This window comes from Polypterus senegalus, chromosome 2 (assembly GCF_016835505.1).
Source record: "Polypterus senegalus isolate Bchr_013 chromosome 2, ASM1683550v1, whole genome shotgun sequence".
Taxonomy (NCBI): domain Eukaryota; kingdom Metazoa; phylum Chordata; class Cladistia; order Polypteriformes; family Polypteridae; genus Polypterus; species Polypterus senegalus.
This window is the reverse complement of record NC_053155.1, coordinates 210,802,821-210,825,606: the sequence shown is the minus strand read 5'-3', so window position 1 is coordinate 210,825,606 and position 22,786 is coordinate 210,802,821. Positions and strand designations below refer to the sequence as shown.

The following is a 22,786-nucleotide window of genomic DNA, read 5'->3' as shown; positions in this document are numbered from 1 at the left end:
GTGCAGCTTGGTATTGAGGTATTACAGTCACCAATAGTAGCCTGCGCTTTAGTAAATTTTTTTTGGGATTTATATTAAGATAAATTTTGTATTCTTCTAATTCATTGCACACTGCCATTATCATACCTTGCATTACAGTCTGTGTTCCGGACCATTTCTTTTAAAAGTATAAATAGCTTAATTACATTACTCATTACTTACTAAAAAGGGTCATTTAAATATAGTTACTGATTATAAAGGTAATGTGTTAAAAACAGTGTGTTACTTATTCTTCTTTTATATGAAGAACTACACATTTCACTGGCCTGCATTTGTTATTAAGTACTACAGCAAGCCCATATATGAACCTTCATGAAACTGACCAGAAACATTTTTAGTCCTTAATGTGTTGTGAAGTAAATAACATCCATTTTCTTTTTTCATCCCCATTCCAAGCCCCTGAAGACTTGCAGGTATGAACACTGACAGTTGCTCCACCTAATTGTACTGTTTCAAAATATCAATAGCAAGTAGTTGGATTAAAACTAAACGGACATTTTATTTATCGGTTTGTGTTACCGAATTATGTGCAGTACAGTCTTTTCTGCTTGGGTGTACAATTGAGCCCTACAAAGGACCACCATGTTTGCTTCTGCCTTACACCCAGTGATGCTATAATAATCATCGACTTCTTGTGACCCTAAACTGGGTTTATTAAATTAACCCCTCCGCACATGCTGGAGTAAATGTGAACTTGGAACTTTTGTCCAATTCCTTTCACTTGATTGCACACCACACACGTGTGTAACCTTTTCCTTAGCTCACACAATGATGGCGAGAGCACGCGTGTGCACGATGTTACACCAACAGCAGCAAGCAACATCTCTTGTGGGGAAAAAGGCAGTACTTCTGCAAAGAATAGAATAATGCAGTCATTTTTGTTTTTTTGAAGTAGTGGGAATTAACTTCCGTAGTAACACAGTAATGTACATTTGTTTCTTTAAGCAACGCAGGTATTTTTACTTCAATAAAGTAAATATTGTCTTATGTTACAAATAACTTTAAAAAGTAATCTGACTATATAACACACATTGCTTTTAATGCGTTACTCTCAACACTGACTACAGTACAGTAAACCCTCATTTATCACGGCTAATCCGTTCCAGACTCTACCGTGATAAATGAACTTCCGCAAAGTAGGATTCTTTATTTATAAATCTAATATTTTTGCAGTTAGAGCATAGAAAACCTGTTTACAATCTTCTAAATACGTTTTTAAACATTATTAGAGCCCTCTAGACATGAAATAACACCCTTTAGTCAAAAGTATAAACTGTGCTCAATGACAAGACAGAGATGGCAGTTCTTTCTCACAATTAAAAGAATGCAAACATATCTTCCTCTTCAAAGGAGTGCGCCTCAGGAGCAGAGAATGTCCGAGAGAGAGAAGCAAACAATCAAAAATCAATAGGGCTGTTCGGGCTTTTAAGTATGCGAAGCACTGCGTTAAAGTGGCCGCAATGAAGGCAGCAATGTGAAGGTAGTCTTTCAGCATTTTTTAGAGGAGCGTCTGTATCCTCTAAGCAAACAGCCTCTGTGCAAACAGCCCCTCTGCTCACACCCCCTCCGTCAGGAGCAGAGAATGTCAGAGAGTGAGAGAGACAGAGAAAAGCAAACAATCAAAAATCAATACGTGCTGTTAGAGCTTTTAAGTGTGCGAAGCACCGCACAGTAAGCATATCGTATATTTTTGAGGAGTTTTATTTAATACGTAATACGTGCTCTGATTGGGTAGCTTCTCAGCCATCCACCAATAGCGTCCCTTGTATGAAATCACCTGGGCAAACAAAATGAGGAAGCATGTACCATAAATTAAAAGACCCATTGTCCGCAGAAATCCGTGAACCAGCGAAAAATCTGTGATATATATTTAGATATGCTTACATTTAAAATCCGCGATGGAGTGAAGCCGCGAAAGTCGAAGTGTGATATAGCAAGGGATCACAGTAAACCACTTTTGAAGTGAGAATAACCTGAAAAACACTCACTTTATTATGTTTAAATCACATGGTCTTGTAACTCATAATACATCATAGTATGCCATTTTCTGCTGTGTATATATTGGTTAACAATATTTTATTTCTAGTTTTCTTTAACTGCATTTAAGTTAGCCACTATTTTCCATTTTGTGTAGTACTGTATGCTTGGAATATGCCACAATATGATGATGTATGCCAAAACAATGTGTCAACGCTTTTGCAGCAGGACACTGGCTTAACTACACATTAGTCAAAAAGTTTCCACATATATGCAAAAAAGAAAATTCATAAACTAGTGTTAGTTTATATTTTGCATTTAATAACATTTTCTTTTTTGATACTCCTCTATTTGTTGGCCATCTACTAAAATGTATGATATAAATGATAAAGCCAAAAAAACATGCAGTGACATTTTATTCTTCATCTGTGGACACTACGAGAGCTGTTGTCCCTGTGTGCTCCCTTTGAATGAGTAAAGGAGGTAGTTAACTAACAATAGAGATTTTAATTTCTGTGACCATATGTAGTAAAATGTATATGCATATATTGTCTACTAATTTTGTACCCACAATTGTGTCTATCTTTGCCATATCTTCAGGAATGCAATTGCCATCATAATTGGCCTTGTAGACACAGCTTAACAAAATGTTTTTGCATAACACAAGTGATAGACACATGCATGAAAATTCATAAACCCACTGTATGTGCATTTAAATACATCAACACAAAAATACATGAGTATTACCACACATTGCTGCCTTAAACATCATAAATCCTAATTTAAACCTGGCTTATGTATATATAACTGTAACAACACTGCTGTTTGTAATTAATACTGTGCTTATATCATATTAAATGAATCCCAATATCTGAAATGCAGATCTTGTTACTTGTATTTACTAAGTAGTGGTGGAAAGTAAGTAAACAAGAAGGTGTAATTAACAAAGAAGCCTTAATTTGCCCTCTGGTCTTAAGTGAAAAACTGCCTTCAAAATATGCAGCTGCTAATTGGTCCACGCAGCTACACAAAAAATTGCTTTGTTTGTTACAGTGAACGAGACATAGTTTTGTATTTTCATTTTAGTGGAACACTTGGGGGCATTTGAAGCTGTTGTTAAGCAGATGCTTGAGGATGTTCAGGAACGACTTGTCTACAGAACACACATATACATACAGACCGACATCACTGGTTATAAACCAGCTCCAGGAGATTTGGCATATCCGGACAAGTTGCAAATGATGGAGGTAAGGACAAAATTGTGAAAGATTATACTTTGATAATGATTCTGTTACAACTAACAACTAAACAGTGAAGTACTGAACTGTATTGTATATCAGTCAAAATGGAAGAATTTTGATGTATGAAATCTGACAGTTAAGTAAAACCTGGATTATTAATCCAGTTTTTGATAACAACTATTGCTGTACTTAAGGCACTTTACATAGAAGAACATGGTTTGTAATGCAGATTATACAAAAACTATTTCTGTCATCCTGGAACGTGTATAAGCTGCACTTCATTTTCTAAATTAATTTGTCTAGCCATATAACTTTTGCTTTTTTTCCGGTTGGTCTTCTTTGAATTTGTTTCGCAGTATGGCAGTGTGAGTTGGAAGGGTAAGGCTATCACTTTTGGTTATGTGGAGTTGAAGTGAGTTGGAACTTGGTAGGCACACATAATTTTTATGGACAGTTCGATTTACTTCCTCTTTTACTCATCCGACAGCTACTCACATACCCAATGTAAGTGAGTCAGACACTGAGGATGGTGCACAGCCAATGTGCTTATACAGGAGCACCCTTCCCTTGCTGCTTTAAGTATTTTAAACATAAAAGTACCAAAAAAGGCATTTCTCTGTAAGTGAACGAAAGAGGAAAGCTATTATGTAAGCATATATATGTGTTAAGACTGAATTAACTTAACTAATATTATCTGCAGATTATTATTCTAAAGAACCACCATTATCACCCTGCAGCTAAACAGGTTTGAACTAATTAATTACACCGAAAAGGTGCAGCTCTCATAAGCTATGGATTTAGAAAGAGAGATGCAGTTGATCTGCAAGCAAAAGGGCAGAGCCAATTGGACAGCGCAGTGTTACGCCACAAACAACAAGGACAGGGCAGGATTACAGTTTGTACATCCTGAAAGAGTTATTTAGTGATATGACGTGTAATGGACTGAGCTTGGGTTACAGTTTATCAATGCCTGAACATCTGCTTTTGCTTCCATATATATTCAGACTAGAATTCACCTTTGGTACTCATGCTTCACAATAAATTGGTTCCTTTCCAAGTTCCTAATTATTTATATAATTTGAATGAATTACTGGGTTTTAAATAATATTAATAGCTAGATGGGGAACCTGTTTCAGTTCCTTTCAAAGGGATATATTGTTAGTAATTTTATGCTAGTATTGTTCATTTAGTATTAATAGTTATTTTTCTTTTGGTAATTACTGAGTATACTTTAAAAATGTCATCTTTAACAATATTGAACAGCAGTTAGTCCCTCCCTCTTTTGAATTGTACTCCACTGTATATGAGAGCGAGCTATGGAGCTTCTACAATCCTGTTTAAGCTACACTTTTAGCTACATGACATTGTAAAGTGCTATTAAAAGGAGTTTATTCAATGTAGTCTTCTAACACATGTAATTGTATTCTGTTACTTCAGTTATTCAAAAATGTAAGACATGTCTCTTGAATGAAGCAACTAAAAAAAGTGAAATGCTCCAAATTTCTATTAGTTAACTTAATCTCCAAATACAGCTGAATGTTACACCATTCGTACATTTTCAAACTTGTTACTGTTTTAGATATAAATGTCGATATGTCAGTTTAAATGTAAGATTCAGTACCTATAGGCAGAGGTAGTTTAGTGGCTTCTTACCATATAATGTTCTTTTCTCCATATTTTTGACTTGTGCATTGCAAATGTTGTATTATGATCAACTAGCCAACCCGCGGGTACCATACGCCGCATAATCAGGCCGGTTTTTTAATGATTTTTAAGCACAGGGAGAAAATTAACATTTGAAAAATTGGTAATGTAATAAATCCGCAAGAAAAGCAACATTGTAACAATGCACGGAACGAACCAACACACAATCATCCGTGACTGAAAACTGGCGGACCGCCATCGCTCATGTGCTTACCTCCAACTTGTCACTTGAGTCGTTGTCGTCTTTGCACAGTCCAGATGCACCTGTGAGTCACGTAGACTTTCCGTGTTCCTGCAGGAGCATCTAAGAAGACGCATGTTTGTCGCGGATGCAAATTGCTGTATGTAGCGTGTAAAACAGTTTGTTATGGTGCACGCGGTCATGTGTCGTAACCGAAAACTCGGTTTTTAAAGACTACTTACTTCATTGTGTTTTAACCTCAGTTGTAAAGGATTGTTTTAAGGATCCCATGGGATACCCCTCGCAAACTGGTTTACACGCTGCATATGGCGATTCCCCTCCGGCGTGGCTCCTTCCTGCGTGCGCCATAGGTGTCTTACTTGTTGGCGGCTTAGTGAATCCACGCCCCTTCCGGCGTGCTTTCCATGGGTGTCTTGCCTTAGTGAATTATATCTATAGATTTTTGTGCTTTATTAACTTACTACATCAATTACAAGAATTTTCTGGGATATTTGGTTAACATTTGTAATTACATTTTACATACAAATCCATTTTGTTTTCTTGTTTGTTTGCTGTTAAAACATATAAGCATAATTTTAAATACCATAATGATTTCATACATACTTACATGTTTACCTGTATATCCCTGAGACAAACTTGCACACAACTTTCTTTTTCTTTTGCTTTAGGTATAAGTTACTTCTGCATATGATATTCTCTGAAGATGAGGTTTTGGGAAGTCTGTTTTGTCCTGGCATTCAAATGGTCTCACCCAAACTAATATAAATGGGTGTTTTAGCCCTTTATTAATGACACTTGCAAACTGTTCCTGTTCTTTATAGTTTTAGTTTGGCATTCTTAAGCAATTTAAGCTTTTTTAGAAAAGTTTTTGGAGCAAAATCTCATTATCTGTTAAGTTGACACGACTGTTTAATTTATTCTCTTTTGTTTAATATATTTTATAGGATATAGCACAGAGTTTAAAAGAAGAGCAGAATAAGTTGTTGGCTTTAGATTCTTCATTTTCTGATATCCAGCTGGAAGATCCAGATTCCAAGAATATAATTAAGTCAGGTACTGCAGTTTTTACTCTTTAAAAAAATTCCTATTTATTCTTTATTCCTTTCAAAGCATTCAAATCCATAACAGGAAAATATTTGGGTTATTTAAATGAAATAGTCCTTACTGTACATTTAACTTGTCTAAACTTTACCCACTTTTCTTCACACCATGCAGATTTAGTGTTTAATCACTACAGAAGTGTATTGTACATATGCAACCTTAGTATGTATTTTTACCTTATTTGGAGGCTCTCATTCAATATGAGTTTAACCAATTTACTGGTTTAATCAGTAGTATTTAATTAGACCTGGATTAAATAAGGCAGAAAAAAAGCTCCTCTGTAATTCAGAGTATAAAACATAGTGTATTTATTTTAGTGTTTTTTCTTTCCACAACAGCTTACTTCACCCACAGCTTTTCATTTTCCTGTTTCTGTCATAGTTAAATTGCTGGTTCACCTTGATTTTTGCATTACTATTTCTCTCTTGAATTTTTCAAACCACTAGCAAATGTAAAGCTTGTTGGTTAGTCAGGTTAGAGTCCGGGTACTGCTTCTGAAATGTGTGGTTTAGAAAAGAGAAATCCTGTGTCACTTTCCAACCCAGTTTCACTTAAAACTGAACATAGAATGATTGGTATATTTCCTGAAAATTAATTTTTTTTGTTACATTTTTTTTCTGTGACCCAGCCCTCATCTTTGTTCTATTTTAGGATATTTTAATGATACAAAAATGTGTATGTATATATATATATATATATGTTATATGTATATATATATATATATATATATGTATGTATGTGTGTGTGTGTGTGTGTAATGTGCGATACTAAATCTAAATTAGTGTGTATTTTCTCTGCCTTACAGGTGCAACAGAATCATCATCTGTAAGATCACGCAGTACAATCTCACCTGCAGATTTACATGGTATGTGGTATCCAACAGTGAGGAGGACATTGGTTTGCCTATCAAAACTATACAGGTGTATAGATGTAAGTCTCAAACGTTTTAGTAAGGTTTGCATTTTGTTTGTTTATCCCATCTAATTTACAGTACAACTATTTCTGATATATACAGAGGATTATTTATATACCACTTCATTTATGGTGAATAGGAGATTATATTTTTCATATTAGTAACATATATTGTGCTTATGGAAGGCTGCATGTTGTTCTGAGTGACTAGAGCATTTTAGATTGCTTTAGTCTGTGTACTTTCTTTAAATGATTTCCAACTATAAAGGACACTGAAGTCTACTTTATTGTTTAGCTGTGATCCATCTGTACATATTGTATTAAATAAAAACACCTCAAAACAAAAAATATTGGGTGTATTCTTTTAATAGATACATTTTTACAAACTTGATACAACTGTAAAACTTCAGTTCACTTGAAAAGATTCACTTGGAAATAAATTCCATCATCTGCCTGTCTGTATGTCTGTCCGCTTAATGCATTTAGATCGTTTTTTTTCTATAATTTGCTTGAACATTCTGGTTGATTTTGCGACTTCTCTCATTGCACTATGTATCATAGTTAGCTTGCGGAACCGATTTATTTGTGCAAATGCGAGAGACACGCAGCAAGGCCCTCCTCACTCACGCTCCAGCCTCGGAGTGTATCTTATATCCGCTTAGCTAGTGAATGAGAGAACTACTTAATGGATTTAGATCAGGCTTTTTTCGATAATTTGCTTGAACATTCTGGTTTTTTGTGATTTCTCTCATCGCGCTAAGAATCATAGTTGATACTTGCAGGAGCAATATATTTGCTCTAACTCGAGACGGAGGCTGCGGACCAAGAGGAGGAGGAAACGTGACGTTAGGAGTGGGGAGCCGGGCAAGGCCCTCCTCACTGTCCTTTTTCACTAATACACAGGCATAGCTGTGGGGCATGGCAAGCTTACTCATAAAATTTATAAATAAAAAAGTGAAGAATTGAATGGGGTGAAATAAAAACAGAAGAATTTTGAAAGGTATGCAGTATGTAAGGGAGGACTTGAACATTGGCTATGTATTATAGTACATATATTATTATGTGTTACGGTAGTGATGTTGGGTATTAAGAAGCATCTTGTGCTTTTCTTCCTATTATTTTTTTTTCCTTTATGATATTTAGCAACAAAATGAGTGTGTGATGTAAAACTTTATAGATAAATTAAGAGCCAGTCAAATTGCTTGTTATAAACATTGTTGCTAACACTTCTTTAAAGCACATGCAAAGATCAATTGAATAAGGTGCTACTGCTGCCTCACAGCTCCCTGAATATTGGATTCAAATGTTGACATGGACATTGAAAATAGTACTGTCTGTCATTGTTTTTTTTTTTTTTTGGTAGTTTCTCCCATTCCCAAAATGTGTGAGTTAGTTTAATTCACTAATAACACTATTTTTGACATTCAGTGAATGATTACAAAAACCACTTGCCAAACTGTAATGCAAGTGGTATTGAATTCACTGTCCTCATGTTTCTGAAGATGACTGTATATTTTGTTCCCTACATATTCTTTTACTGTGTGATTTTTAAAAGGAATGTCTGCTAGACATATGTGCCAGTTTAGCTTGAACAGAGACAATTCAAAGCCAAACACAACTGCAGAAAATTTTGTTATTTGCATTTAAAGCTAATAATTCAAAAATTAAGTTTTGTATCTTCAGTTTTAAGTGCGACACTCTTTCAAGTGTGACCACTTATTCTTTTTTTTCTGATATCACTAGAGGGCAGTATTTCAAGGATTATCACAAGAAGCCCTGTCTGCGTGCATTGACTCTTTAGTAAAAGCATCTGAGATCATAATTAAAAATAAGGTAAGCTCTCATTTTGTTGTAATTCATTTTTATTTTAATGGTAGACATTTATGACACTTAAAATGCTTTCCTTAACAATATAAATACACTAGTTATTTTTCTCAAATTTTAGAAAATATTATACTTCTAATAAATAAATACATTTAAACTTAGGACAAAGTTAAACCAGTTGTGCTAAACTGCATGTGTTGGCACAAGTTTATTGAAATTTGCAGTTAAATTATTTCACTAATCTTATATAAAAAATTAGACTTCATCCTATAGAATGAATCGTCAGTTAGAATCTCATGTATGCATATAAATTTCAATTATGACTGAGACAAGACAGTCCCTTGCTTGATAATAAAAAAGTTTAAACTGTTGTACTTACCAATTATTTAGTATATTTAGTTGATTACTAAAATATTGTTTAATTATTTCAAGTAATGTATTCATTTTGTGTATAGATTTTGAGAATTATGCTATTCATCACATAACTTTTAACTATTCGTTTTATGCTCTGTGTATTAGTAGATGTTATATACTGTAGCAGTATAACTTAAAGAAGGATAGCTTTACTGAAAGACCAATAGAAAGGTGACACTCCTATCCGAATTTCAAATATATTCAAGTCTGTGTTTTGTTAGAATATGTTTTCCAGACAGCTCTGGACTGTGTCCTACCACATTGACAAGATTTCTTTCATGTATTTGCACATCACTTAAACATACACACTACTTGTATTTTAGTTGGATAACTTCTGGTGTCAGCAATGAAGCAGTTATCTGTCTGTAATTGGGGAAAAGCCACCCTTTTTCTTTACGCTTGAATTCACCGACTGAAGTTCAGGCTAGCAGACATGTGGTTTACTGTGTAAACTCCTGCAGACTGAAACACTTGACGAGTGTTTTTTTTTTTTATTAAATAACTTTATGATACAATAATAGTGAAAGAAGACAGGTCCAGCTTTTTGTTTTTAGTTGTTAGCCCATTAATCACAGTCGTTAATCTATTTGTGGTCCTTACAGTTCCACCTTTCTTTGAGCAGCCTGAGACTAGAACACATAAAGTCACTTATAATCTCTCACTGATATACTGTGAGTTTTTATGTGTTACGTAAATGAAAACAAATATAAAAAATGTTGAAATTATCTGATACCTTTATAAAAACCTTCTTGTAAAAAATCTGCATGCATGTATATCAGTCATTAGCTGTGGAATACACAGTTATGAAGTAATAAAGAAACAATATTTATAGTAAAGTGAATGACGTAGAGCAGCACAGTTACTCCCAAAGTGAAATCAAAACTACCAGTAAAAGCAAATCAAGAGACCGAAAAGCTGAAGATGCAATTGGTGCTGATCACATTCATCAGTGCTCACTTACATCCTTCAGGTACCAACATGCAAACTGCAAGTACGTGTACTTGACTTAATATTCTATGAGTGCTGTTTGTTCAGACTACCTAAAGTGTAGCCCAGATTGTAGTGCAACCCTAAAATGAATCGTAGAAGGAGCAAAAAAGAGAACAAAAATGAACATCTCAAGTACCAAACCTGACAGCCCACAGCAGAAGGTATTCTATTCAAATCATCCCAAAAGTGAGAAGTTTACTTTGAACTGTTTTGACAGAGATCATGTACAAGAAATTTGACTGTAAGCTTATTTTGTTCAGAACTTGAGTCTTCATTTAATGTAACACAATTGCATTGTATTTAGCAAAGTAAATGTGTCACATTTGATTTAATAGATTTGATTTAATAAAAGTTTGAATTTGTACTTTTCCCTTCAGTAAATAATCTTTTTGATAGCTGTGAGTTTTCCTTTAAAAAAAAAGGCTACAGTTGCTCTGTTTTCTGGTGATTGTATGTGTTTTTTAACCTTTAGACACAGATCGATGGGCAATTATTCCTGATCAAACACCTGCTGATCTTGAGAGAACAAATTGCTCCATTTCATGCTGATTTTGCCATTAAGGAGATTTCCTTGGATCTGAAGAAAACGAGAGGTATTGGCGAGGGCACTTGAGTAGTCCCATTCAGTTTAGTCCTGCTGTTATGGGCTTCTGTCATGTTCATTTACAGTGCTTAGCCTTACATATTTTCAGTATTTAAGCTTGCATTATATGTATAACTCCTACATTTCAGTTGTTAGCTTCTATGTTCCTAGTATCAGTGGTTTGCAAACAGTAATATTTAGCTGGAAGTAGGGAGTTTTAGATGCACTGCTCAAATTTATTATGATAAAAATACATTCATATAGATATACTAAAAACAATTAATCTAATTTATGATGGTGGGAAGCCTATTACAACAATATAAGGTGCTTCACAGAAAATATGTCTGTTGCACGCCTGACAAAAAAAATAACAAATAAAATATAGTTTGTTTTGGATTTTGAATAATGTTTAACTGATGTGAGCTCAGTAGACAAATGGTTATGGTTTGATTAATTTTTATGAATTAGTTCCCGTTCCTAATTGGGTTCTGCAGGGGCCTGCTGTTAGTTTTTATTTATATCATTTCATTATATAAAATGCCACCATTTGTAGATCACTAAATTAATTTTAGAATTTTAAGATACTAGAAAGCGAGCAAAATCACTAAAGATGGATTTGGGCACAATTCAAATTTGGCCACATAAATGGATAATAAAATTTTATGTAAATGTAAAGTCTAAGACAGAGAGAAAAAAAATGTATACGTCCTGAAGCTACAAAATAGCCCTTGTGAGTAAGACTTGGAAGTCGTTGTGTTCTTGTCACAGTTCAAAAGCATTTACATAAAAGCAATTAAAATGCTAGTTCACAATACATATTATTCCAGTTTTTGGAAGTCTTTGTTTACACTGAAAAACAACAGATGCTTGTAAAAAAGTTATCAAATAGTGTAGACAAAAGTAACACCTTTAAGAAGCTGCAAATTAATGTTGTTTTGGAAACATTCTGTGAATGGAAAACAAAAAACTTTTATGACCTGAATATCTTAGTCACGGTCAAGCATTTTTATGTTCTCATTTAAATCGTTGTCGTACCTTCCAAAATTGTATTTGCTTGATTTAGCAGAAAATATACACTGCTTTGTTTTTTGTTGGAAATAAACAGTAAATGTATGTTTCATTCTTATGATATGCAGTTTATTATGTAAGTAACTATCACTACAGTCTGGACAAATTATTTAATTCATTAATTCTTTCCCTTTTCTGTCTGGGCATTTTTCCATTCTGTATAAACCTTATCCAGACTAATAAGTCCTGCTTTGAATTAAAAGCTTTAATTCAAATCGGCCTCTTCAAATGATACACTTCTAAGAAGTTCCTTAATTTATTTTACAGTGAATTCATTAAGATGCATTCACCAGATGCTAAAATTGTCCTCCCAATACTGTGTATAGTACAGTATAGTTAAACTGAGTGTGGTGTGTCCTGCTTCAGTTGTGCTATTACACCATTAACTTTTTGGAATACCACTGGTGTACTGTCTGATATAATCATCACCATTTTCCTCAGGTTAACATTAATACTGTTTAATTGACAAAACAATAAGAGGCTCATCATACAGTATGCCTGCATTTCAAGTAATTACCGCAAGTTATTTAAAACTCTAAATATGGAGGACAGTACAGTATGAAGCAGTTCTTTACTGAAGAAAACCTTCTTTCAATCCCTTGTATTTGTGATAATTACATTGTCTGGAATACAGAGAGGGTGATAAGTATACAGTATAGTGGGTGTGAAATATTGAAAAGCAGGATGAAAATCAAGAGGAAAAGTAAAAAAACAAAAAACTGCTTAGTACATTTTCATCAAAATTTACCAAACTTACTTGACCCCAAAACACACATCTCGGAAATAACAGCTCACTTAATTGGACTAGGAGTCCAATTAAAAACTGAAGTTGGTTGGTACAAAAATCTGCAGCCACAGTGGGGTCCTCAGGACCGAGTTTGGGAACTGCCATCTTACAGAAATAAGAGGTTCATGTTGACTGTTCCTGCTATTATTAAAGAATCAGAGCCATTATCTGCTGCACAAAGTCCTAAAAATATTTGCGGTGGCAGAGAGATGTAAAAGTTAGTGATTGTGGTAGTCCACGTGGTGTGCACTAGGGCAGTCTTTCTCGACCTTTTTGCTGTCATGACCCACTTTTTTCCCGTGCTTGTGTCTTCGTGATCCACCTGGAGGTGGTCTCACTTAATAAAATTAGTTGTCGGGGGTGTGGGGTAGCACCCACTGCGCGACGACCCACTACCATTATAAACAATAGCAACTAGCAACCTGAGACCCAGTGGTTGAGCAATCTTGTAGTGAAGAATGAGAAAAAGTAGAGTTCCATAAAATAGAAATATTTACATCTGTAGACTTACACGTTTTTAACACACACTTAAAGTAGCAAACATAAGGTAATATACATTTGGGGTGTACTGTTAATGGTGCAAACAAATATGGTATTTGTTACTGTTACTCTCATATTATAAAAGAATTGACTTGTGCGTATGTTTTCTGAATTTAGTTTTAGTTAGAAATCATTGAGTTTGCAGGTTTAGGAATAGCCCCCCATGCTTAAAAGTGATGAAAACATGTATCTAGATGCCTTTAGAGTCTCTTCTTTTTTTTTACTTACAGATGCAGCTTTTAAAATACTGAATCCCAGAGCAGTGCCTAAATTTTTTAGACTGAACAGCCATAATGCTATACTTGAGTTTTTGTTGGAGGTAAATACAGGTTTGCTTTATTCTTCTTTCTACTTTCTTGGTGCCGGTGAGGTAGAGGGCACTGGCGGTGGTAGAGAATAATGACTGTACACTAAACAAAATCGCTGTTATTAAGACAGTTAAATGTTTTTCATTAAGGACACAAACTGAAAAGTAATAAAGCAGTATAGCTTTATTTTTACAATGGACGTGCTATATTTATTCTCTAATAGAGAATACTACTAGAGTAATGTTTTATAACAGTGTTTCTAATATTGGTACTAAGGCAAGATTTTAATTTGACAAAAAATTTGCAATGGATATAAAAAAATCTGAAATTTCGGCTTTTGTTTCATGTTTAGTACAGTATTTAGCCATATTTATGTGTAAAGCAAATGGAACATTTTAGGAAAAAATAAATAAAAGCAAACTTTCAGTTGTTGGTTGCCTAAGTGGGCAAACATGTTGGGAGGTTGTAACTTTGTTCAAATTGAATCAGTCAGTTTTGAACTCAGGCACAAAAGTAACTTGTATTCATCTGATGTCAACTGAAGTGATTTGGCTTAGCCTCTGATAAAACCAGCTGTTCCAGTAGGACTTTGTGAACTATAGTCTAGAATTTGTGGGATCTTGGTTTTGAAAAGTGCAAATCCAAAGAATTCCCAGTCATCTTGTATGTCATGGAGGCCAGTGAAGACATGGCACAATCAGTATATTGCTAATCAGTGGCCAGAAGGAAGCTGTTTAAGGAGGGTAATCAGAAGGACCTGATAATGGTAATTTCAGTGGTCTGCATAATATTGCCATTTAATATGTTCTTAGGGTGGTAAGACGGGAGACAATTCTCACAAAAAAGCATACAATCCTGTTTGTCTTGTTAAGAAGGAACATTCCTAATGAAAACTATTCTTTTCTTGATGAAAAATGTTTTGTGGTCTGATGAGACCAAGGTTCATTTTTCTATCCAGTTGTCACTGAAAGAAGGCCGTGCCTACTATGAGGCATTTTGGTGGCAGCATCATGCTATGAAGCTGTTTGTGTTCAGTGGCAACAGGAGCTCCTGTTCGATATCATCAAACATCAAGATGTTTTCCTGCAAGAAAGATGAAGTAAAGAAGAATTTCACCTTTCAATATAACAATAGCACATCCAACTTAACCAAAAAATGACTTAAAAAAAGATTAATGTGCTAGTATTTGTGTAGTCAGAGTCCATATGTAAACAGATTTTTGGAATCACCAAAATATGGCCATGCATAGGAGATTGTTTTTTTAGTTTGGCCGACTATCAACTCTTCTCAAAAAATACAGGTGTGTTGATATTTGGTGTGGACTCTATGGGGTGCCATTAATCCTTGAACCCCAGACACAAACTACCACAGCCACAGTTCCAAGTTAGAAAACAGCTATTTTACTTTCTAACAATACCTTGATAGGCTTCTGGGTGTGTCCATACAGTACAGTATAATCAAATAACTCAAATCCCTTTTGTCTCCTTCCACCTTCACAGTGAATATCATTTTGTTCCTCCCAACTCAGACTCCTCTAAGTGAGGTGAAATGGCTCCTTTTATGTTGGACCTAGAAACACTTCCGTCTTCATGTCATAGTATGGTGGAAGCATTTCCGGATCTTGCGGAAGTCCCCCAAAGTAGGGAGACCTTCCTCTGGCAGGACCCAGTGACTCCCATCAGGGATGTTCTTCCAAACTACAGGTCCAGTTGAACCCTGCAGAGCAGAGTAGCACTGTCACCTTTCGCCCTGGGGTATAAACTGTCCTCGAGAAAATGCCCATCCAGTATATGATCGACCCAACTTGGATAGGAACCTAGAGCTATCCCGACCAGGATGCGTCTCCACTTATACAGTCCATCCATTATTCATGCTCCCAGATGAGATGCCTGTCCATCCATTATGGCATCTACAAGACATATCTAAAGAAACTTACTGCAGTAATCGGAGAAAAATGCTCTTCTGCAGTGTGTTAATAATTAAATGTTTTGGAGATATTGGAAGTCTTTTTAGTTTTAACCATTTTATTCATAAAATGATCCATTTGTTTTTCACACAAATAGTGTGTTGGTTGGAAGATCTTATTGAATTGCAAAAAAAAATAAGGCAAGTACTGAATGTGTAGGTATTACAGTTGGATGTCTCAGTTCAGGAGAGTCTCACCAGCACTCCCACAGATTTGTTTTTCATACTTATGTCTCCCCTTTTTAATAGAGTAAATATGGTTTATATACAAGTGGGTTATAAAATGTTTATTGCATGTTTGGATGGGTTCAGTGAAGATGTCTCCTGTAATTCTGGGAGTTAAGGGAAGGTATTTCTGATGCTCAGTGTATTTCATACTAATAATTTAGTTTATATAGTTATGTTATACATTGTTCTCAAAATGACTTCTATCCTCCATGTGATTTGTTTTAATATTCATTGCATCAGGTGGTAGTGCAAAAATGATGCAGCAAACATGTTGAAAATGAGTATTTTTTTTAAAGATGAGTAATTCCTGTTGTATCAGAAATGTGAAAATGTTCCTGAAATGAAGATTCCTAATGCCAAACCTAATATGAATATTAGCATTATTTATCCATCCATTTTCCAACCTGTTGAATTTGAACACAGGGTCATGGGGGTCTGCTGGAGCCAATCCCAGCCAACACAGGGCACAAGGCAGGAACCAATCCTGGGCAGGGTGCCAACCCACTGCAGGACGCACACAAACGTAGAATCGCCAATCCACCTAACCGGCATGTCTGGACTGCGGGAGGAAACCCATGCTGACACGGGGAGAACATGCAAACTCCACGCAGGGAGGACCCGGGACGCGAACCTGGGTCTCCTAACTGCCAGGCAGCAGCTCTACCACTGCGCCACCGTGCCACTCAGTTTTTTAAACTGCTTGGTAGTTTCTAAATAGTTGCATACACTTCAATTCTCAAAGTCACTTGATTTGAATCCTGGTTGTTAAGGGCTGCAGCTTATCCCACCAGCAGGACTGGGTGCAAGGGTGTAAAGTGACCCTGAACAGGGAAACAGTCCATCACATTTGGTAGTTATGGGACAGTTCAAATATGTTAACTTAATGTTAAGTGGAGGAAAAATAAATTGTTTGCAGCACAACTTATAAAGGTGCTATACATACAGTAATGAAGCTCAGCATAAAGGATGTGACACCATTAAAGGTCCATGCAGTTGCCATCCAGAAGCAGTAAGAATTACTAGTACGTCAAATTGCAGAAAGAATCAACACATGGAAACATATTTTAAACATTCTCAGCCTTTTACAATAAACATCTCTCAAAAGGCACAAAACCCAAAAGCAATATGCAATAAAGCAACACGCTGTATGTCCTCTCGTTATTTACTGTATAAATTGTGAACTACTTTTTATACTCATTCAAATAAAGAGGACATTTAAATAAAGTCTGGCTTGTATTTTGTTTTACCAGGTAACTCTTAAAAGCCTTCTTGGGAAAGCCCTTCATGTATCATTTTAATGCAGTTGTGATTGCAGGCTATGTGGGAGAAGGCAGGTGTCTTCATTTCAGTTAGACACACATTAAAATAGATGGCTGAACCAGGTTTGAATGATGGTAATAAACAACACAAATTAACGAATGTAGAGCTTGCTTTAATAGCTCATTGAGATGCACTGTTGGTTCTTTGTCTATTTGTCTTCATTCTGGCTACAGCTTTAAGCTGTAAAACATAATTATAGCCAGATGTCTAAAGCAACATTTATCACAAATCCATGCAGGATACCAATTTGTTTTGAAGGAAATAAGGGTGGGTTAGGTTTAGTGGCTGTAGACTGACAAAGCAGGAGTGAATCATTTTCACTACTTGTAAACCGGTGCTGATTGATTTTGACTGTTTCTGCTGCTGCTGCAGGGAACGCCAGAGATAAAAGAGCATTATCTTGATTCAAAGAAAGAAGTGGATCGCCATCTGAAGTCAAGCTGTGAGCAATTTATTCAACAACAAACTAAAATTTTTGTGGGAAGCCTCGATGAGTTTCTTACTAAGGTGAGAAGGGGTCATCAGAATTGCTGAGGACTTTTTTTTACAAATACTTATTATTTTTAAAGAGAGGAAAAAGGGGAACAATAGGATAGAAAAAGTGAAACATAAAAGAAAGAGACAAATTCCCCATCCCACTAGCGCACCCCCCTTTGGAGATGGCTAAAAAATATATGCTTAGTGGCATGCCCTACACATCCCGATTAGACCGAAATAAGGGATTTTTTTAATAAATACTCGCTTTTCTAAGGGTGGTATTGTGGATGGAGAAGAGACATTAAGATGAGCGGCTGAAAGCTCTAAAAGGAAAAAGTTCTAAAATAGTCCTCTAGTTTGAAAAAGTGATATGCTATTATTTATTTTAAATTTCTGTAAGAATTACAAATAGGATAGATAAGTATTTTTGTGAAGAGGTACTTCTCAAAAAAAAAAAAGAGTATAATTTAAGAGCTAATGAAATTTATAGCCAGAATGTGGTTTCTCTGCTTCATTGTTAGTTTTTAGATAAGTTTCCATTCTTCTGTAATACATTGTACATTGTTATACATTGTAAATTTAAAGTTCTGTGGAATGATAATCTTAATTGAAATCTCTAATCTTTTTTTATTTATTTATTTATTTATTTTAATTACATTTTCAGCTTAGATTTTCACAAGATCGTAGTGCTAGGTGTAGTATTTAGGAGTTGATCAGTTTTAATTCTTGTGTATTTTATAAAGTGCATTATAATAAAGCACTCTTTAGTTCTTCAGTTGCAAAAAAGTGTACACTTGAGCCAGTGCACATCTTGGAAAAATACACATAAGCTATAATTTGGTTATATTTTCGCTGATAGCGCGTTGTCGGACCCTCCACTAGACGAATCACCTGGATTGGGACTCTAGTGCAGCGGGTGACCCTTCAGCACCACACTGGAACAGTGTGAGGTATTTTACAATGGTTGGAATGCCAATCCTGTCACCAACCCTCAAGTTTTCTCTGTACATTGGAGGACCTGCTTGCTGAACTGGGTACTGATTAATGTCTTACCCTTGATGAAGCAATTGTAGGTGAGGGGTCTTGCTCAAGGGCTCAATGGAGTAGAGTCACTTCTGGCATTTATGGGATTCAAACCAGCAACCTTAGTCCCTAGTCTCAGAGCCGCCACTCTGCCCCACGTTTATATCTTATGGAATTAAAAACAATGTAATGCTTTCTATGATATGTACACCTTTCTGGTAAACATATAGCGATTCAGCACTATATATCTGCCTTATGATGCTGGCATGGCAGATCTGGTAGAAATGTAATCCTGCTGTAATTTTGCCAACAGCTTCCCCTGCATATTTTAATGACAACTTATTTTATCAGGCATTTTGTAGAATGTTCAGTTTTTATGGCATTATTCCATAATTACATATTGTGTATGAAATATTGTGTTTATATAAAGTATCTTAGCATCTGCTATATATTTTTTGTTAATTTTAGGTAACCGCATTAAAAACAATGGCCAGTCATGGAGGCCCAAATTATAGTCTTTCACGGCAGCCCTGGGCCCAGCCAGGTAAGAACCAAAACTTAAAAGTATATTCAGCTGGTTTGAAAGTAGAATGATAATGTTGTGATATGTTACTTTACGACTTCTTGTTTGTTTGGAAGGAACAAACGTGATATTTTCAAAACGGCTTTATCCAAATTGCTGTCGTGGATTGTCCTTGGCCTATCTTGGTAGCATGAGGTGCAAGGCAGGAAAGCATCACAGGTCCCACTCGCATGCATACATTCACACTCATAAAAGACCAATTTGTAATTATACGTTAACATAGCCAGCACTGCCCTGAGGACTGTGGGAGGAAACTCACAAAGATAATGGACAACGTCTGGGCAAGGGAATCAAACCCAGGATCTGTGAAATGACAGTACTACACACTGTGCCACCATGCTGCCCATTTCTCCTGGTAATTGAAACAAATTCATTTTTGTTACATGTGTTTTGTCTGCTGTACTTGCAATGTATAATTTATACAGTTGAATGTTTTAGCAGAATTGTGTACACTCAATTGTAGTAACACTACCCAAGCAGTAAACCTTTAGTTTTATAATTTTTTTGCTCCAGATCCTTAACCACTGCACTGCTGCTACCCATAGTTTAATTTATTAATCTTCACTTAAATTACTGAATATCAAAATGTATTTGTCAAATAAAGGTAAATATTTAAGTTATTCATAAAGTATATTTTATTTTAATGAGGAAGAAGAAAATTAAAGTAAACGTGACAGCAACAGAACTGATCGTTCTGTAACCATCCATCATTCAGGGGTGTGATTGTGGAGGAAAAGGGACAGTTCAGTGGAATTGTCTTTTTCAGTTTAAGATGCATTGTTTCTTTTCTTCCTATGGAAATGGTCAGGGTTTGACTTAATTGGGATTTTTAAATTCATGACCTAACCACTTTAGTTGGAATGTCATTTGCTTCTATTTTCATTCTATCCTTAATGCACTGATGGGGAGTATTCTGTTTGTTGAAACTGTGCTTTAGTGGTATGTACTTAAACAGACAGTGAAACATAAAATTAAGGGAAGCATCTCTTGTGAATAAACCATTGTGTTAAAAAAAAAAAAATAAATAAAAATTTTAATTATCTCCCTCTCCACATAAAATGTTGCTTCTTCTAATATCTGTATTGTACTGTTTGCTTAGTAAATTTAGTTGGATTAGTGAAAAACAGTATAAACAATATTTCTCAGAAAGCTCCAGGATATCTCTAAATTGGCTGGACTTAATCCAGGGAATAGACGAACATGCCAGCAGGGACTGCTTTACTTTCTCTGCTATTGGAGACCCCTGTGGCTAGAGAGACATTTTGTGTTCCTGGTGGCTTAGGAAGATAATGAGGAATAGCAATTACTTACCTTGTTGTTCCATTTTTTTTTTCTTTGTTCTTGTATGAATATTAACTGCAAGAAATTATTATTTCATGATTCTACTATCCATTGATATATAAGGAATAGGATCAAATTTCTCTGGCGATTAAAGTTAGCCAAAAATGGTTTCAAAGCCTGTGTGTAGCAGCTATTACATATTTTAGATGAGAGTTTGTTGTGTGTATATATAAAGTGAAATGATGTTCTGAAAAAATATTATTTTGTATTAATTTTCACGGAAATGAACTAGGACTATTTGACTATATTTATAGAACGTACATTTGTCACTAACTGGATTTTTTGTCTCTTTTTTTCAGCAAAGATCAATGATATTGTGGCTACAACATACAAAACAATGAAGACAAAGCTTCCGTTAACACTTCAGAGTATGTCTCTGTATTTGGCCAACAGGGACACGGAATTCATACTTTTTAAACCTGTTCGGGTATGTACTACTACACAGTATGAACTTAATGGCAGCACTTCTGTGACTTGTTCTTCTAGTGGGTCTGGAAAAAGTAATGAGAAGCTGCTTCAGAAACAGGTGTCCTTATACCAGTAGTTCTATGTTTAACTGAACTAAAGAGCATAGTGGTTATTTGTAAATGAAGTCCCTCAATACCATTTCAACAGAAAAGCTGACTTAAACTGAATATAACATTATTTTGTTTTTTTTCTGCTTTGGAAACTACAGTTTATAGTCTTTTACGTTGGTGCTTACTGTTCAGTGACAGATTTGAATGTTAGCCATTTCAGACAACACATATTTCCAACCCGTATCATAGCCCCCTTATTCTGATCAAGGTCTTAGGGAGCTGCTGAATGAAGAGTGCATTAAATGTCAGTGAGACATTTCTTGTATTTGCTATTTTTAATACAGATAATTGTACTTTTCAGATTTCCGAAAAAGAAAGTACACCTCAAATATTATTTTAGTATATGATAATGTAGCCCAACTTCTAGTTATTAGCTGTACTGTGCTGTTGTGAGCCTCTCGTTTTCACGTTGTTATGCACTCTACACAGTATCAATTTTGAACAAAAGGAAATAGAAAAAGAAATTTGAAATTATTACAGCAAGCTAACCTAACATAATATTCACAGACCCTCTTAAGCTAGTTCAGAACCTCCCTGAGCCAGAGTCCATCCCAGCAGTATTGGAACGAGGCCATTTATCAGCCTAAACAGGGCGCCACTCCACTGCAGTAGCCACCCACTCACAAAAGGTCATTTTGGAATTTTGATATATTGTAACAACGCATAAACATCTTTGAGAATGTGCGCTGAAAAGAAGGAACATGAAAATTCCACACAGCCATTATGCCAGATCTGTAAAGCAAGCTGCTGAATGAAATCATAATAGTTAAAGCATTAGAATTCTATTTTGCACCTTGTTTTTTTTACTTCTGCTTATACTTGTTTCTGCAATTATTGAATGCACCAGAGGGATTTGTATACTGTTGTAGCCATTAGTTATTTAAATGAAGTTCAATATTGATCCAGAAAGATTTGGATTGAACGGGGTGCTATTTTGAGAACACTGCTTTGAATTTTCATCACTTTTAAAAAATTTTAATGAATAACTCCATTCCAATTTGTAAAAATGTGTAATTATGTGCAAGGAGTGTAATGACCAATCTTACAAGACTTGCTCTTCTCATACAAGGTCTTCTCAACCAAACTACATACTAGAAAACCATTGCATGCATCAAGGCCTTGAAATACACGCAGTATTCTTATTTACAATTTCCACATCCCCATTTTTGATATCTCATTCTGGTATGAAGATAAACATCATCCATCTATCCATCCATCTTCAGTCCAGTTTAGGGCTGTATCTCAACACCAGCCCTAGACAGAGTGGTAATCCATTGCAAAGTGCCCTTGTAATCCCACATAGACACAGGTAAACCACGCTGTTTTAAAGCTGCAGACATATTTATTATATAAGGAAAACCCAGTGTTTTGTATCAAATCCTTCTTTTTCTTTATTTTTATTGTCTTAATTAGTCTTTTTTCCTTTTTTTTTTGCTTTCCGCATAACTCTTCAAGTTCTGAAATGAATTTTGGTTGATTTTGGTTGGATGATGGTTAAATTTGTATTTATGGTGTATCTATAATTTATTTAATTGGGGCCGGGAGGTGACATATTGGCTGTTGATTAGCACATGCAAGTAA

General features: G+C 35.3%; 1 protein-coding gene across 2 annotated transcripts in view; it reads left to right on the top strand.

The window, feature by feature from the left end:
• cog3 (component of oligomeric golgi complex 3) overlaps window positions 1-22,786 on the top strand; it is a 64,740-nt gene that overhangs the window by 35,159 nt on the left and 6,795 nt on the right. For both annotated transcript variants that reach the window (XM_039745269.1, XM_039745268.1), the window contains 9 exons: window positions 3,103-3,263; window positions 6,108-6,216; window positions 7,070-7,194; window positions 8,920-9,009; window positions 10,877-10,997; window positions 13,613-13,701; window positions 17,576-17,710; window positions 19,172-19,247; window positions 20,927-21,054. In XM_039745269.1, coding sequence (XP_039601203.1) covers window positions 3,103-3,263; window positions 6,108-6,216; window positions 7,070-7,194; window positions 8,920-9,009; window positions 10,877-10,997; window positions 13,613-13,701; window positions 17,576-17,710; window positions 19,172-19,247; window positions 20,927-21,054 — 1,034 coding nt within the window. The remainder of the gene's footprint in view (window positions 1-3,102; window positions 3,264-6,107; window positions 6,217-7,069; window positions 7,195-8,919; window positions 9,010-10,876; window positions 10,998-13,612; window positions 13,702-17,575; window positions 17,711-19,171; window positions 19,248-20,926; window positions 21,055-22,786) is intronic.